At 35.1% G+C, this 14,666-nt stretch overlaps 5 protein-coding genes across 5 annotated transcripts; 4 read left to right on the top strand and 1 right to left on the bottom strand.

Annotated features, from left to right (window-relative positions):
* Positions 1 to 2,212: 2,212 nt before the first annotated feature.
* On the top strand, positions 2,213 to 2,799 carry GCK72_010329 (uncharacterized protein; the record flags this gene model as incomplete). The annotated part of the gene is made up of 3 exons (XM_003110935.1): positions 2,213 to 2,326; positions 2,372 to 2,531; positions 2,582 to 2,799. 3 exons carry the CDS (start codon positions 2,213 to 2,215, stop codon positions 2,797 to 2,799), a joined length of 492 nt encoding a protein of 163 aa, XP_003110983.1.
* A 215-nt stretch (positions 2,800 to 3,014) lies between these two features.
* Positions 3,015 to 3,957, top strand: GCK72_010328 (uncharacterized protein; the record flags this gene model as incomplete). Its single annotated transcript, XM_003110885.2, has 4 exons — positions 3,015 to 3,158; positions 3,203 to 3,321; positions 3,367 to 3,469; positions 3,682 to 3,957. 4 exons carry the CDS (start codon positions 3,015 to 3,017, stop codon positions 3,955 to 3,957), a joined length of 642 nt encoding a protein of 213 aa, XP_003110933.1.
* A 997-nt stretch (positions 3,958 to 4,954) lies between these two features.
* GCK72_010327 (uncharacterized protein) lies at positions 4,955 to 8,458 on the top strand (the record flags this gene model as incomplete). Its single annotated transcript, XM_003110746.2, has 5 exons — positions 4,955 to 4,959; positions 5,219 to 5,316; positions 6,476 to 6,571; positions 6,758 to 6,818; positions 8,428 to 8,458. 5 exons carry the CDS (start codon positions 4,955 to 4,957, stop codon positions 8,456 to 8,458), a joined length of 291 nt encoding a protein of 96 aa, XP_003110794.2.
* Positions 8,459 to 10,645: 2,187 nt separating this feature from the next.
* GCK72_010326 (uncharacterized protein) lies at positions 10,646 to 13,122 on the top strand (the record flags this gene model as incomplete). Its single annotated transcript, XM_053727807.1, has 11 exons — positions 10,646 to 10,785; positions 10,901 to 11,211; positions 11,256 to 11,368; positions 11,414 to 11,732; positions 11,778 to 11,923; positions 11,968 to 12,072; positions 12,123 to 12,256; positions 12,317 to 12,342; positions 12,415 to 12,444; positions 12,495 to 12,565; positions 12,997 to 13,122. The coding sequence occupies 11 exons, from the start codon at positions 10,646 to 10,648 to the stop codon at positions 13,120 to 13,122; spliced, it is 1,521 nt and encodes a 506-aa protein (XP_053587384.1).
* Positions 13,123 to 13,271: 149 nt separating this feature from the next.
* Positions 13,272 to 13,928, bottom strand: GCK72_010325 (uncharacterized protein; the record flags this gene model as incomplete). Its single annotated transcript, XM_003110719.2, has 3 exons — positions 13,272 to 13,424; positions 13,523 to 13,641; positions 13,694 to 13,928. The coding sequence occupies 3 exons, from the start codon at positions 13,926 to 13,928 to the stop codon at positions 13,272 to 13,274; spliced, it is 507 nt and encodes a 168-aa protein (XP_003110767.1).
* Positions 13,929 to 14,666: the final 738 nt, after the last annotated feature.

The following is a 14,666-nucleotide window of genomic DNA, read 5'->3' as shown; positions in this document are numbered from 1 at the left end:
TTTTAGACTCATTACTGTAGGTTGTATCAAACGAGCACAGTCTCCCACACGCGAAATGCGCAAGCGTTTTCACGAGAAAAGCGACGATCTGCGTCCTCAAATCTCTAACGCATGCAGAGCGAGCGCGTTTGCACTAAAATTAATCTGAAATGAAACATTTTGGAAAAATGTCTCGTACAACGAGTAGACAACGAATTTCGAAACGGTAAAAAAATAATAAGATAGAAGATGATCTGAACTATAATTATTATAAAAATCTCAAACGAACAATATTCAGAACACGACTTATGGACAACTGAAAGAGGCGTTCAAAGAAAAGTGTGTTTGAAGGACATGTCTAATCTGGAATGAAAATTTTTTTCTTTAGATAGATTCTTTGATATCTGAAATACTTCGAAAAGTGAGAAATTTACTAGAAACAAAACAATTAGTTATCCATGTAATGGGTAATATCGGTATTTAGCACCTTTTGGACGGTTTTAGTCTGGAAACAAAAAAAATCGAAAAAATGAAACGGAGCGATTGTAGAGGGTCCCGAGAGAAATATTTACCATTTTAGTTTGATTTATTCTGTTCAGTCCTCAGTGATTCATGGTCATATCAAATTTCAGTTGAAAAAGTTGAAAAAACGGCATTTTTTCGGGCTTTTTTCTATTTTTCAGCCGAATAAAAAAGTTTCTCAAAAAAATAAAACGGAGGAAAAGTTTGAAATTTCAATAGGAATCTATTACTTTTTACAGCTTGTGATTTTGTTCACTACAGATCGATTCAGGATGCTTTTAAGTGTCCCAACTTTTACCACTGATATTACTGTATTTGGAGAAAGTGATGCCAGAGAGCCAACTCTTTTTTGTTCTAAAACCCACAACTTTGACAAAAACGTAGATCAGGCATAAAACTTCACTTTTTTAGTTGACAACATTTTTGGACGAGACCTCCCTGAAAAGTTATACTCCTCCTCCTATTTCAGTGCAATGCTGTGAGCTTGTCTATTGTGATAGACTGTAACTCGCTAGTATGCGTTTGTACAAAAAAGTTGTCAACTGTGAAAATAAAGCCCTATACTTGATCTACGGCCCTAGTAAAAATTAACATCTAGCGACACGTATTTTATTCGTTATAAACTCCTAAAAACTTCCGAGTTTGACAGTGCATCACGGTTCCCTGATTGTCAGAATGAGCCAATTTTTTAAGGGAATGTAGATTAGACGTAGTGCTTCACTTTTGCAGTTGACAACTTTCTTGTATTTCTCTTCTCTGAAAAGTTATACTCCTCCATCGAATCTACCTAACTCTCCACGAGATTGTGACTAAGTCGACTGTTTTAGATGGTAACTCGCTAGTAAGCGTCTGTAGAAAAAAGTCACCAACTAAAAAAGTGAAGCTATACACCTGATCTACATATCCCTCAAAAAATGGCTCTTTCTGACAATTAGTGCCGTCGTGATGCTCTGTCAAACTTGGTAGTTTTTATGAGTTCATAACGAGTAAAATAATTGTCCCAAGATGTTAATTTTTACTAGGGCCGTAGATCAGACATAGGGCTTCATTTTCACAGTTGACAACTTTTTTGTACAAATGCTTGCTTGCGAGTTACAGTCTCTCAAAGATCTTCTACAGAACAGTTGAATTTGGCTTGTCGGCGAGAGAGTGGAGAGTGCTAGAGAAAAACACAGTTTGCTTGCGCATTTCGCGTGTGGGAGACTGTGAACGAGGAACTCGTAGAGCAGAAGAATAGTATTTTATAAAATTAAGATTTTAAGGTTTTTAAACAAATTTGTAAGTCTTCAAACTACTGCGGTTTGTTCTACATCGATTCCCTCATGTTTTCTCCAATTAAATAGTTGCAAAAAATCGTATTTGAACCGCCGCCAACAGTGAACTCGTGTCTCCACGATTAGCTCACTCTCTCGTCAAAATGAAAACGCGCTCTTCTGTATTCCGATTGCATTCCAATTTTTTGTCGTCTCGAATCTTCATCGATATTTTTGATTCTTAAAATAAATTACCCTGAGTTTATCGAAAAGAATTACTAGAACATTTTTCTCAAAATTCAGTTAACTAGTTAGAAACTTAGTTATTGTTTTAAATTCCTGTTTTTACCAGAATTTTAGGAGAAATAGGATTACCTGCTTTTTATCGATTAAATTTGGCTTTTTTTAGTTAAAAATTGTTATTTCCATTGCATATAAATTTGTTTCAGAAACAGAAAATGGGCAAGCGTAATCTCGATGAGACAATGAACGATTCGGCCGTTTCGGAAACTGCCGGAGATGCTCCAGCTCTTACCACCGAGAAAGACGAATATCAAGCACTCTGCGAACTGGTATGTCATTAATTTCTTTTTTTTAACTAATGTTGTGCTTTTCAGGTAAATCCAATTGCCCAACCACTAGCAAGTCGTAAGCTCGCTAAGAAGGTATACAAGCTTATCAAAAAGGCCGCCGCCGGAGAGAAGACCCTTCGTGAAGGAATCAAGGATGTGCAGAAGGAGTTGCGCAGAAACGAGAAGGGAATCTGCATTCTTGCAGGTATGAAATCGGTTATCTAGATTCTGTTTAATAGCTTCATGTTTTTTCAGGAAACGTTTCCCCTATTGACGTCTATTCGCACATCCCAGCTATCTGTGAGGAGAAAGAGATTCCATACGTATACATTCCATCTCGTGAACAACTTGGACTTGCTGTCGGTCACCGTCGTCCATCGATCCTGATCTTCATCAAGCCTAACGGAGCATTCCAAGAGCTCTATGACGAGGTCGCCGAAACTCTTAACCATCTCACCGTTGAAGCTGCCTAAACTTTGTTGTTATACTGTTTATGTTGTTGAGTTTTTCATGAAAATTGTTGTTTCTCTATTTTTACCTTCCAACTTGACCTCATTTTTTTCTGTTTTCAACCAATAAAATTTTGTTCTTTATATCGACGGGAACTGAACGTGTATGTGTTCTAAGTCATTTTCAGTACCGATCCGTATTGTAGTTCAGAACACATAACTTTGTTTGTAGCAGAAAAATGATTAGTGGAACTCTGGTGGCTCCAGGTGACAAAGTTCTTGATGGAATCGGCGATTATAAAATGGGAAATGGATTGTACGAAGCGAATCGAAGAGTCTATGCATCTGTAACGGGATATGTAAATGTTTATGGATTCAGAGATGTAGGGACATATTTTTGTTACGCATCAACAAAAAAAATATTCAGAAAACTGATAATCTCGTTCAAGTGATCGAAGTAAGACGAAGTGAGAATCAACTCGACAACGAACTTCTTCCGTTCAACGGAGCTGTTGTAACTGCTAAAGTAATGGCTGTTGGGTTGAGGTGCGTAGGAAGTGACAATTCTAATTAGAGACGACTTTGTTTCAGATTTGCAAAGTGCGATATTATCAGTATCGGAGACAAAGTGTACAAGAAACGATTTTCAGCGTTGTTGCCGAAGAAAAAGTTGCGACCGCTAGAACCTGAATTGGTGAGAGTTCTTTCTCCTAAATAAGTATTGAGAGGTTTCTCAAAATACCGAAATACAAAATACAGTAGTAATTGGGAAATTAATCAAATCCGGAGAGTAGAAACCCGGAAGTTTTTAAACCTGTCTTATCTGATCACAATTATAATCTGAAATGGTTTCAGCTCTGCAAAATAATTTTGATTTGATAGTCAAAACAAATTCCATTATTTCAGAGTGAACCATTCAAAAACTTCGTTCGTCCCAACGACTACATTCTTGCGAAAGTGTGTGACGATGCAGGAATCAAAGATAAATTTGTATTATCAATTGCCGAAGACGAGTTAGGAGTTGTGTTATGCCGAGGAAAGTACGGTGAACCTATGCAAAAAGTGGATTGGAATACAGTTGTCTCGACAAGAACCGGCAGAACAGAATTGAGGAAAATGGCAAAAGTCCCACAAAAGTGTATGCTGCCATCATATTCTAATCAGACTGATTCAGCGGCATAATATTGTTGTTCCATCGGATCATTTTTGATTCTTGAGCTCAAAAATTGATGGTTCATAAAGATCTTTGATTCGTTTTTTACAACAACTTTTTGTACTTTTTGAAGACCTTTTCACATTCCTATTGTTCCAAAACGATAATTACACTTCTTCTCTTTCTCTACTTCTTCAAATGACCTATCCCCTTTTTAGATTTTTCTTTCTCGAAACTTTTCTTGTTTTCCACGGCTTTTAGTTCACTGTTCCATTTCGTTGTTATATTTTTTTTCAAAAATCGTCCCTTGGTATCATCTCCAAATAAATGTTTTGCTGATGTTCCACCCCTTTTGATTCTCGAAGAAAGAGGACTTTCATGAATTTTGTGTGTTTTGGAACGGAGCAAAAATTGGGCGGAGTCTGATTCGAAATGCATTGAGGATAGGCTCAGAGTGTGAATCCCATCTTAAAACAGACCTCTTTGGTGCCACAAAGCACCGTTGTGTCCTATCGGAATCACTTTGTTTTCTTCGAGAGATTTCTTGTTTTGCAGGGATTACTGTAGAAGCTGCTATATTCTCCAGTTCTTTTCTGAAAAAAAACCGAATTCTCTTGAACAAGGCTTTTCACAATGCTCTTACATTGGAAGATTTTATTCCGCAGTAAACCTGCAGTCAATTTCTTTCCTAGATACAGTAAAACAAGATAATTTTCAGTACCTAATTTTAGTCTTATCCAGTTTTTTTCCCTCAGAAATACGACATTTTTCCGAGTTTTCATTATTTTTACTCTTTTCTGATGAAGTTTCTGCTGTATGAAACTACCGAAAAGAAAATTACATTTAGCAAGTCTGAATAATCAAATTGTTTCCAAACTTATTGTGTTACCTTTTTCAATCAAATGAACAAAATATGCTGATTATAAACTCGATTAACTGGTACGTATCGATACTTATTCCAGTGCCACGAGTCACTCTGAAAAACAATTCAAAATCGCGCCGCCTATTCCTCAGAACAGGACAATTATGAGGTAAGAATGGAACAGGGAAAATTTATTTTCGGAAAAAAAGAAGAATTTTCTCATAAATTCGTCTATTCTGAATACGTAGAAGATGACCAGGTTGCCATGGAAAACTGAAAAATGCATCTCCTGAAGGTGCAAAATTGTATATGTTCACATCCGAACGTTAGTTGTTTCAATGAATCCAGTTTCTTTTTCTGACTGCTGGACTAACCATTGTTATCAAAACTTTCAACTTTTTTAAAAAAAGAAACAAAAGTATTTTCAGTCATCAAGCAACTCATTTTGGGGTAAAAAAGAAGTGGAAAGCAAACGGATCAGCTGGTGGAGGAGGTGGTGGACTCTCAGCATTCTCCAGAATGAAACGTAAGTTAAATCAGCCGATTTGTGGGTTCTTTGAGTTTATTTATTTATTTTCTCTCACAAATTATATTAAATCTTCGGCTTATTTTTAGAAAACCGGGAAGAATGAAGTACAATTTCCGACAAAAGACAATAAGTAGAAATAGCTTCTGAACCCGGAAGTATTCTGAAGTTACTTCTTTTTTCTTCCAATTCATTTCTTTTTCGTTTCTTCCAACATCTTCTATTCTTCTGCTTATTCTTATTCTCCTTCTTCACATCATCCCTATCCCATCTCCTTCTTTTTTTCCGATTCTTCTACGTACTATAATATGTATTTGATCGCCCTGGTCACTCCAAAAATGGAAACTATTGTTGCACGTCACCATCATTTTTTCTAAAAAATGTTTTCATTTTTGGCGAAGGATCACAAACAAACAAGTCCCTCGTTTTGAATTTTGGGTCTCAATATTATTTTTCGAGATTATTTTGGATAGAGGAATCTCTAAATATAGATTGAACAGCGAAAAGTCAAATCGTTGAAATGTCTAAATATTGAGAAGTTTCCCACACTTTCCGAACCTCCAGCTTATTTTGAAAAGATCGAAGAGTAAAAGGGGAAAAAATAAAGTTTCTTTTATATTCATGAGGACATGATGAGAACGACAGAGACAAGTAAAGTAGAAGGAGATGAACATTTGAAGGATAAGTGAAGAAGATTCAGAGAACTCTCAAGGATCTAGTTTTTTTTACAAAACGTGTGTGATAAGAAAATAGATTTTCTTTCACTCATTACTGAACTCCATTCGTAATGTGGAGATAATTATCGCTGATTGAAATGGTAATAGATAAAATACCGTAAAAACTGCACTATAACTGCACCTCATCTATACTCAGAATTCATGAATACGATTATCCCTGTTTTTTTTTGTTGTTCGGAGTAGCGTGATTAGAAACTTCTAGATCAGCAAATAGAACGCCCAAAAAAGTTTTTCCGCTTAATTTTAATGAGTTTCTGAAACCACAAAATTTCTCTGGGAGACAGTTGAAAATTTAACGGCATGCCGTTAAAATAACAATTTTACAGTATACTATCTCTTGATTCGAGTGCTTAATGATTCCTAAAATTTTTCAGTGTTCAAGTTTCCTTTTCATCTTACATTCATTCCAGTTCCTTTTTCAGCAGCTCTTGATCCATCGGCTGATCGAATCTGGACAATCGGTCAAATTATTTATCAGCGACATCAAGATTTTGAAAGAAATGCAGCCATAAAAAGCCGTGAGTTTCTTCTGGAAAGTACAAGCCGAAACACGTTTTTCTTATTCAATATTCCGAGAAAATCTTATTAAGAAGGAGAAATAAAGTTGACGTTTCTTACTGAAAATACCACCTGTTCTCAGATACATAGCATTATTCAATTTTGAAAAAAAGAAAATTTTCTTCGGTGAGAAATGAGAATTTCAGAAGACAATGGAAGTTTCGACTACATCGATATGGTCTCTCAGAACTCGCTTATTCTCGACAGGTATGTTCTCATTTTAGGTTTTGAAAAGTTTTCAGCATGATAAAACCATAGTTTTACAACTGGATTCAACCAAGAACAGGTTTCCATCATGATTGTGTTTTTTCTGTTTTTAACCTCGATTAGGTGTGAGAAATAATCTGTAAAGTAACTCTCTCTCTCTTTCTCTCTGACTCCAAACTTAGAAAAAACCATGTGACTTTCTTTCCAATAATAAAAATTCAATTTATTCTTCTCTTCTCTTACCACTTCATACCTACAAACTCACCTTATTTTCTCTCCGGCTCCGCCCACTTTATTCAATTATATTTTGGGAGTAAAAAGCTAGGTGGATAGAGAAAACGGGGAAAGAGAATAATCACTCTTTCTCTTTTCCCTTTGTCTCTGATTCTGGAAAATTATAAGGGAATTCTGAGTTTCAACGGTATTCTGATTATATCTGGAAATGTGGAAACAGAGAATAATCGAAGCGGCAAGAAGAGAAAAAGAAAGAGAACAGAAGGATCGGTGGAAAGAAATTACAAAAAGGCTCGTGAAGTAAGTTGCGGAGAAAAGTAATTTGGGATTGAACACTTTGTAGGGGAAAAGTTTGTTTTCATATTTCCCTGATCCTGTTGTCCACGTACTTTTTTCTTCCTTCCGCCATGAATATTTTGATAAACAGAAATGACACAAGGCTTTTAATTTTTGTATTCTGAATGGCTTTTTTCTGAGTTTATGTCTCATTCCCGAGCTACAATCGTAAGTTCTTTCCACCAAAATAATTGCTTCTCACAGTTTAAAAAATTAATTTCATTCCTAACCAAGAGATGAAAGTTCATCAGCTGACGCCTGGGGAATAGCTATTTTCTTTTTTCATGACGTGGTGAGAATGTCATCTGTGTGCCAACTGAGCACTGAAAAAACTCACAGTTTTTATAGAAAAAAGGTTGTTTTTGTACTTTGAACCCATCTTTTCATCTCCTTTAAAAGCATGCAATTAGTTGAACGTAGCTTGATTCTCTTTTCTCTCAATTTCATGCTTTTCGACTCTTTTACGCTCATCAATATTCATATTTTCTTCTTTTTTTAAATGGAAATGGAGAGAGAAAATGGACGTTTTTCTCTCATCATCAAGTGTTCATTTTATACGTTCTTTCGTTCATTTTCTTTCTCGATTACAATATTCAAAACATTCAATTTTCTACTCAGATTGAGTTATATCAAGTGGCGGCTAAAACAAGAGAAAAGGGAGTAGTATGATGTTGAGATAATTGAAATATAAATGAGAATACGGAGGTTTCAGAGAATGGAGCAGGTGCTCTTGTTTAGGAAATCTATCAAGCAAAAATTTTTAATTTATATAACAGATTTTTGATTTTGAGAGAAATTTTACTGGAGCAGAAAACTTCCTTTAAATGAGAATTAGTCAGAAGTTTGTCTAGAAAATGTACGCAAAACTCCGAAGCTTCAGATCATCGCCAAAAATTCTGTTGTCGCAGTTTTCATTTAATAATTTCCTCTATGCCTGAAGTTTCTTGCTATGAATCACAACGTACTTTCCACATGACGTTATATTCTGATGACTAAACTAAGCAATTCCCACTTCGAAGTATATCTCAATGGTTTTTAGTTATGATTCATGTCGTAAACTGTTCAAGTGAAACATCATTTATTTCGGAAGGATGTGTCATACATCATTATAACTCTTTAATATTCTTTTCATCTTTAACTCCGTCCAAATCCGCTTTCCCACATGTATTCACTTTTGAATCACATCCAAAGAAAGCAACGAATGGAGTTCAGACATATCTCGAGAAGTTTTTAATATCATTTCTATTTGCTTTCATTATTTTTATTCAAAGTTGAATTCACATGAAGAAGTTTCAGTTGAAATAAATTAAACTGGAATATCAGAAAAAACCGAAATTAGTTTGGCATTCTTATAAGTAACACATTTTCGATCAATAATAAGTTCGAGAAATGCATCCAGTTAAACTGAAACATTTTTTGTTATCCAGACAGCAAAGCACACTTTTTTCATTTGAATTGATCATAAAAATATATAAAAATATATGTAATTCTCTCGGCTATAAAAGAAAAAGCAATTTGGTTTCTTGGCAACAAAAATCTTTTTTTCGTAGAATTAGAATCTGGAATGTACTAAAATCGTCTTCTTTTCATTCAATTTTCTGTTGCATTATTCGATTATCAGAGAGCAAAACGGACAAAAGGAAACCGAGATCCAGAAAGGAAAAAGGATTTTCTTGGTCTCTTTCAAATGTTTTTGCTTGTTATGAAGAAACCAAAAACACATATCTTTTCCCCTTTTTCGATACAAATCCTCTCGTCTTTTCTTTTCTCCATTTTCTTTTTGTCTGCCTTCTTATCACACTCTGGAGTCTCGACGCCTTCCTTTTCTCCTAGTATTATCACATGGGTCGAGGTAGAAGAAGGTGTGAGAATTTTATAGGAATTTTCCTTTTTTATGTTCTTTTTTTAACTCTTCAATTTAAAATTACTAGGTTTTAGTAGAAAGATAGATGAATCCTGACTACTGTTTTTATTGTCAGCCTCTTCTGAATTGGGAAAAATGGAACCAAGGACTGAGTTGAATAAAATTGAGCTTTCATTATGTAGTGCCAGAAAATTATTGCTCTATCTTAATTCTTTGAAATTTCAAACCAATATTTTTCGTTCTCAAACACATAATAAAATTGATATGTCCCCACAATCGTCAACCGTTTTTTTTTTCAATCCTTTAAAGATAAGATTACAAAATTTTATTAAGTAAAGTTCATTATCTAGAAGAAGGGCAAGGACATGCCAGTGCATTGTTCATTTTCTCTGCCTAACAATGCTTCTTAATCCAAAAATCCCATTTTTCTTTGAACCTTTTCATTCTTTTCATTAACCTAATCTCTAAAAACTTCTCTTTAGAAATATTCTGAACACAATAGAGTCTGGATAAAATACTGAAAATGAAGAGAAATGAAATCTACAGAAAATCAAGAATAGGAGAGAAGAAGTATATATAAAAAGAGGAATTGAATGAGCAGTTGATGACCGGAAGTTCAGAATAGAAAACAGGAAATGGAGTCACCAAATGAGACTTTCTATGCACTTTTCTCTTCTTTTTCTACTCCAATTCTATGAAACTTTTTCACTATTATTTGGACGTTTTGAAATTCGATCAATTGCATCAAACCAAGTTTCTAACTGAATGAATTTCTCGATTCTTTTGAATTGGTTTGATCAAAGATACAAATTCACAATTTGTATTTTATTTTGACTATATTTGTTCCATATTCTGTCTTTCAAAACTTCAATTTGTTATTTTTCCGATGACGAGTTTGAGGAAATCAAAAACAAAACAAAATGGAAAATAGCAACCAAAGTTCCTTTTTTAGAAATAATTTCGAAAATTTTAAAGACAAGCCTGCAAACACAAAAGGCAAACTTGAAGACTTGCCACTTCCCCCTGGAAAAGTTTTCAACTAAATTCAAAGTTTTTCCTCGTTTTCGAAATGTTTTATAATCCAATTTTGATGAATGAAAAAAGATTAAAATGAGAGTTCTCATCTTGATCCTTCATTTCCTTCTTTTATTTTCCCGCCTTCTCTTTTTGATTAATTAGGAATTAGGAGATGGACTTTGTCTGTCTTGGTTCATAAAAACTATATGTATAGAATAGCCATTTTGTAATTTTGTGAATTAGGTAACGTACTACCAGTTTCTTCTGTCCAAAGACCTCAAAAAGGCTAAATGGCATTCCTTTTCATATCGTGACTCTCTTTTTATGAAACTTTATACGTATCTCTTTCTAACACTAAAATCTATCTTCTGTAGCCATGAATTCCGCTATTATGCAAGGAGCCGCAATGGCTACTTCGCATGGAATTGCTCGTCTTAATCGGCACAATGCTCAACGACAACATTTCCATATTCCGACTGCCAATCGACTGTTTTATCAACTACAGACGGCTTGCACGTCAGTGCGTTTTTTCGTTTGAATCTATTTATTCCAGGGGAAAAATAATGATCTAGGAGGCTGTTTTCTTTAGAAAATAACATACATAGGTATCGTCTAAAAACTGTTTTTTTAGAAGCACAGAGGATGAACGGCAAACAATTCAAACAGATGACGTGGCAGAGATTGGAGTGCAGAAACCTGATTATCAGATGTATTGTGGAGAAACTGAAATTAGTGAACAATTTATCAAGTTGAATGTTGGCGGACAAAGATTCATGCTTCGAAAAGATACAATTCGGAAACGAGGAGTCGGAAGACTGATGGACCTTGTCAATAAGTCGGTGAAAGATTCGAATGCCGACGCGTTCTTCAGTGAAACTTCTGAATTTTATTTCGAACGACCACCTGCATTGTTTCATATCGTGTATCAATTCTACCTCAATGGTAAGTAATTTATTTTTGCTTCATTTCAGCTTTTTATAATTCAGGAGTAATCCATCAACCTACCAATTTATGTCCAGTTGATATAATTGAAGAATTGGAATACTGGAGAGTCATTCCCGACGAGTATCTGGCATCGTGTTGTTGTGCTCAGCAGATGGTGAGATTTACTAGAATGTTTCTTAGTTCAAGTTAAATTTTTTAGGATGACGATGATGAGGAACAAGAAGAACAAGATAAACCAAACCTTTTTAAAACTCTCAAATTCGGAGAAATTCGTAGAACAATCTGGAATATCATTGAAGAGCCTGCAAGTTCGGGAAAAGCTCAAGTGTTTGCAGTCTTCTCAGTGTTCTTTGTATTGATATCAATCAGTGGACTTGTTTTGGGAAGTCTTCCTGAACTACAAGTTCCAACTCGACAGAAGAATAATTTGACTGGAGAAGAATACGTTGAAATGGAGCCAATGCCGATTCTGGGATACATAGAATACGTTTGTATTGTTTGGTTTACGGTGGAATATAGTAGGTTTCAAGTTCATAAAATTGTATGTTTATTTTGGAGTTTAGGTCTGAAAATGTTGGTGAGCGCTGAAAGAAAACGGACATTCCGACAGCTATTGAATATCATTGATTTGCTGGCAATTCTTCCGTTTATCATCGAAATGTTACTCCTTATTTTTGGAATATCAACAGAACAATTGAGGGATCTCAAGGTTTTTAATGATTTCTGATAATTTCAAACAGTTAAATGTTTCAGGGAGCCTTCCTTGTTATTCGAATATTGCGAGTTCTTCGAGTTATTCGAGTACTGAAACTAGGAAGATATTCAAGTGGATTGCAGATGTTTGGAAAGACACTCAAGGTGAGAATCCAGTTGTATGGAGCATCATAGAGCAGTCGCTTGTTTTCTAGGCTTCATTCCGTCAACTTGGAATGATGGCAATGGTTGTGATGACTGGTGTTATCTTCTTCTCGACGTTGGTTTATTTCCTGGAGAAAGATGAACCTGGCTCCAAGTTCCATTCAATTCCAGCAGCTTGTTGGTGGTAAGTTGACAAGAATCTCTCTTTCATTGTCGACTTTTTTTCAAACTAAAATCTTTGTAGGTGTATTGTAACCATGACTACAGTTGGTAAGATAAACATATTGTTTTGTCAAGTTGTCTCTGTTTTTTTAAATACTTTGAACAATTGATGTTTTTCAGGATACGGTGACTTGACTCCTATTACAGTCCGTAAGTTATCAACCCATTCAACCAATCAGTTTAACTAATTTTATTTTCAGCTGGAAAACTAGTCGCTACTGGAGCAATTGCTTGTGGAGTGCTGGTATTGGCACTTCCAATCACAATTATTGTAAGTTGATTGGTTGTGAATAAGATTGAATTTTCGATTAGCTTTCCTTCTTTCAAACAAAGAAAAACAGAAATCTCCCGTTTAGGCTCAAGTCGCATTCTCATTGAAATCTCGAGAACGTGAGAGATTGGCAAAAAGTTTGTTTTAATATTGAATGAACATTTCACTTATTCGTGGTGTTTCAAGCAGCTTTTTGATAAATTCATAGTTAATAGAACCATGCAGCAGCTGAAAAATCCCAGAAACACATCTGTTCGAAATTTCAATTTCTGATGTCAAAAAAATTGAATTTCAAGACAAGTTCAATATTTGACAACTAATCTTTCAGAGCCTAAAAGTAATATATTGTGTCTTTTGTGTCATAGTTCCGCCAGTGTGTCATTCGAAATATCACTCTTTCTAATCAGCTCAAATAACATTTCCGTTTCCAGGTCGATAATTTCATGAAAGTTGCGGAAACGGAACGCCCTGGTGGTGGAAATCGTTACAGAACTTCTCAATACAAGACAGAACCAAAAGCTACAAAATCTGAACAAATGGTTCTGAAAGTTGCCTGAATTCTTTAACTTTCACCCCTTCTATGCGTTTAATTGATCCTTTCCTCTCCTCTCATATAATTGTGTACCTCTATTTTTGATATTTTATCCTTTTAATATGTAATTTTATTTCAATAAAACTGTGTTTAATGGGGCAAAACCAACAATATTCAATATTCAGTTTTGTCTGGTTTGTTGGACCACATTTGGAATGGAAGTAGGTAGTTGTCAGCTGCCAAATGCTCCAGTTTTCTGATATCATCAGTCTTTGGATCCTTCAGGAAGTCGTGGAATGCTTTGTCATCGAACCCGATTTCAGCTGCCTGAGAAGCATTTATTGATGATATAAAGTATTTCTACCAAAATTGAAAACGTGGAATTTAACAGCTTTTCAGACCTTCAAATGGGATTTTCAACTAACCTGTTGAGCAGTTGCACCATAATAAATTGCATCAAATCTCGCCCAAAGACTTGCTCCCATACACATTGGACATGGATAACAAGATGTGTAGAGAGTGTGTCCAGAGAGATCGAATGTTCCTAAAGATTGTAAGTTATGGAGAAGTCTGAAATAATCTTGGATCCCTCTCACCTAACGCTTTACATGCATTTCTGATAGCAGTCATTTCGGCATGCATTGTTGGATCATTTGTAACTATGACCATATTATGTCCTTTTGCAACGACGTTCCCCTTTTTATCAACTATAACAGCTCCGAACGGACCTCCATCTCCACATTCAACTCCACGACATGCTTCAGCAACAGCTTCTTCCATTAGTTCCTTATGATGAGGAGGAAGTGATTTATCATCAACCGAAGGCGTCATTTAGTAGGTTTATGAGATGGTAATGGTTCTGAAACAAACAAAACACAATTTTATCACTAGACATATTAAAAGAAAGCACCGTTCCATAAAAAGAAGTTAATAATCAAAGAAAGAGAACAAATGTCGTTGAAACAGGGCAAAGTTGTCTGACTAGCTAGCTGATTGCTGTCTTTTATCAATTTTCGATTTGATTCCTAGTTATCAAAGAGCTTTTTCTATTTCTCAATCAACCACGTGATACTTCATTTTTACCCCTTCTAAATGCCTTCTTTTTTGTTCTCAAACACCAAATAAAATCAGATTAAAATGATAAGAAAAGAAAAATGGGGGAATTTATGTCGGAAAAAGAGAATAGGTTAATCAGGTGGGAGTGACAGGGTGAACAAAATTTGTACAAATTGAAGAAGCAATCTCGTTGAAAAATCAAACAATCAATTATATTGATATGAAACTTTTACAACTCCTATGTTGGACGATGGAATCATTCACAAAACGTCAGAATCATACTTCTTAGAATACAAATACAACAGATTGGAAACTTGGTTGACACTCGAGATTGATTCCAATTTTCTACAGTACAAGTATACAAATGGAAGGAATTTGGTCTGAAAACGAAGCATTAACAAGAGCAATCGGTTTGTTTTTCGGCTTAAAAACAATTTGAAACCTTGTGAATGATAAAAGAGAGGAAAATAAAAACAATGAAAAACACTAGATTTGTTACACAAAACGTGACGA

The sequence above is a fragment of the Caenorhabditis remanei genome, chromosome III (assembly GCF_010183535.1).
Source record: "Caenorhabditis remanei strain PX506 chromosome III, whole genome shotgun sequence".
Taxonomy (NCBI): Eukaryota; Metazoa; Nematoda; class Chromadorea; order Rhabditida; family Rhabditidae; genus Caenorhabditis; species Caenorhabditis remanei.
This window is presented reverse-complemented; position numbering and strand designations above follow the sequence as displayed.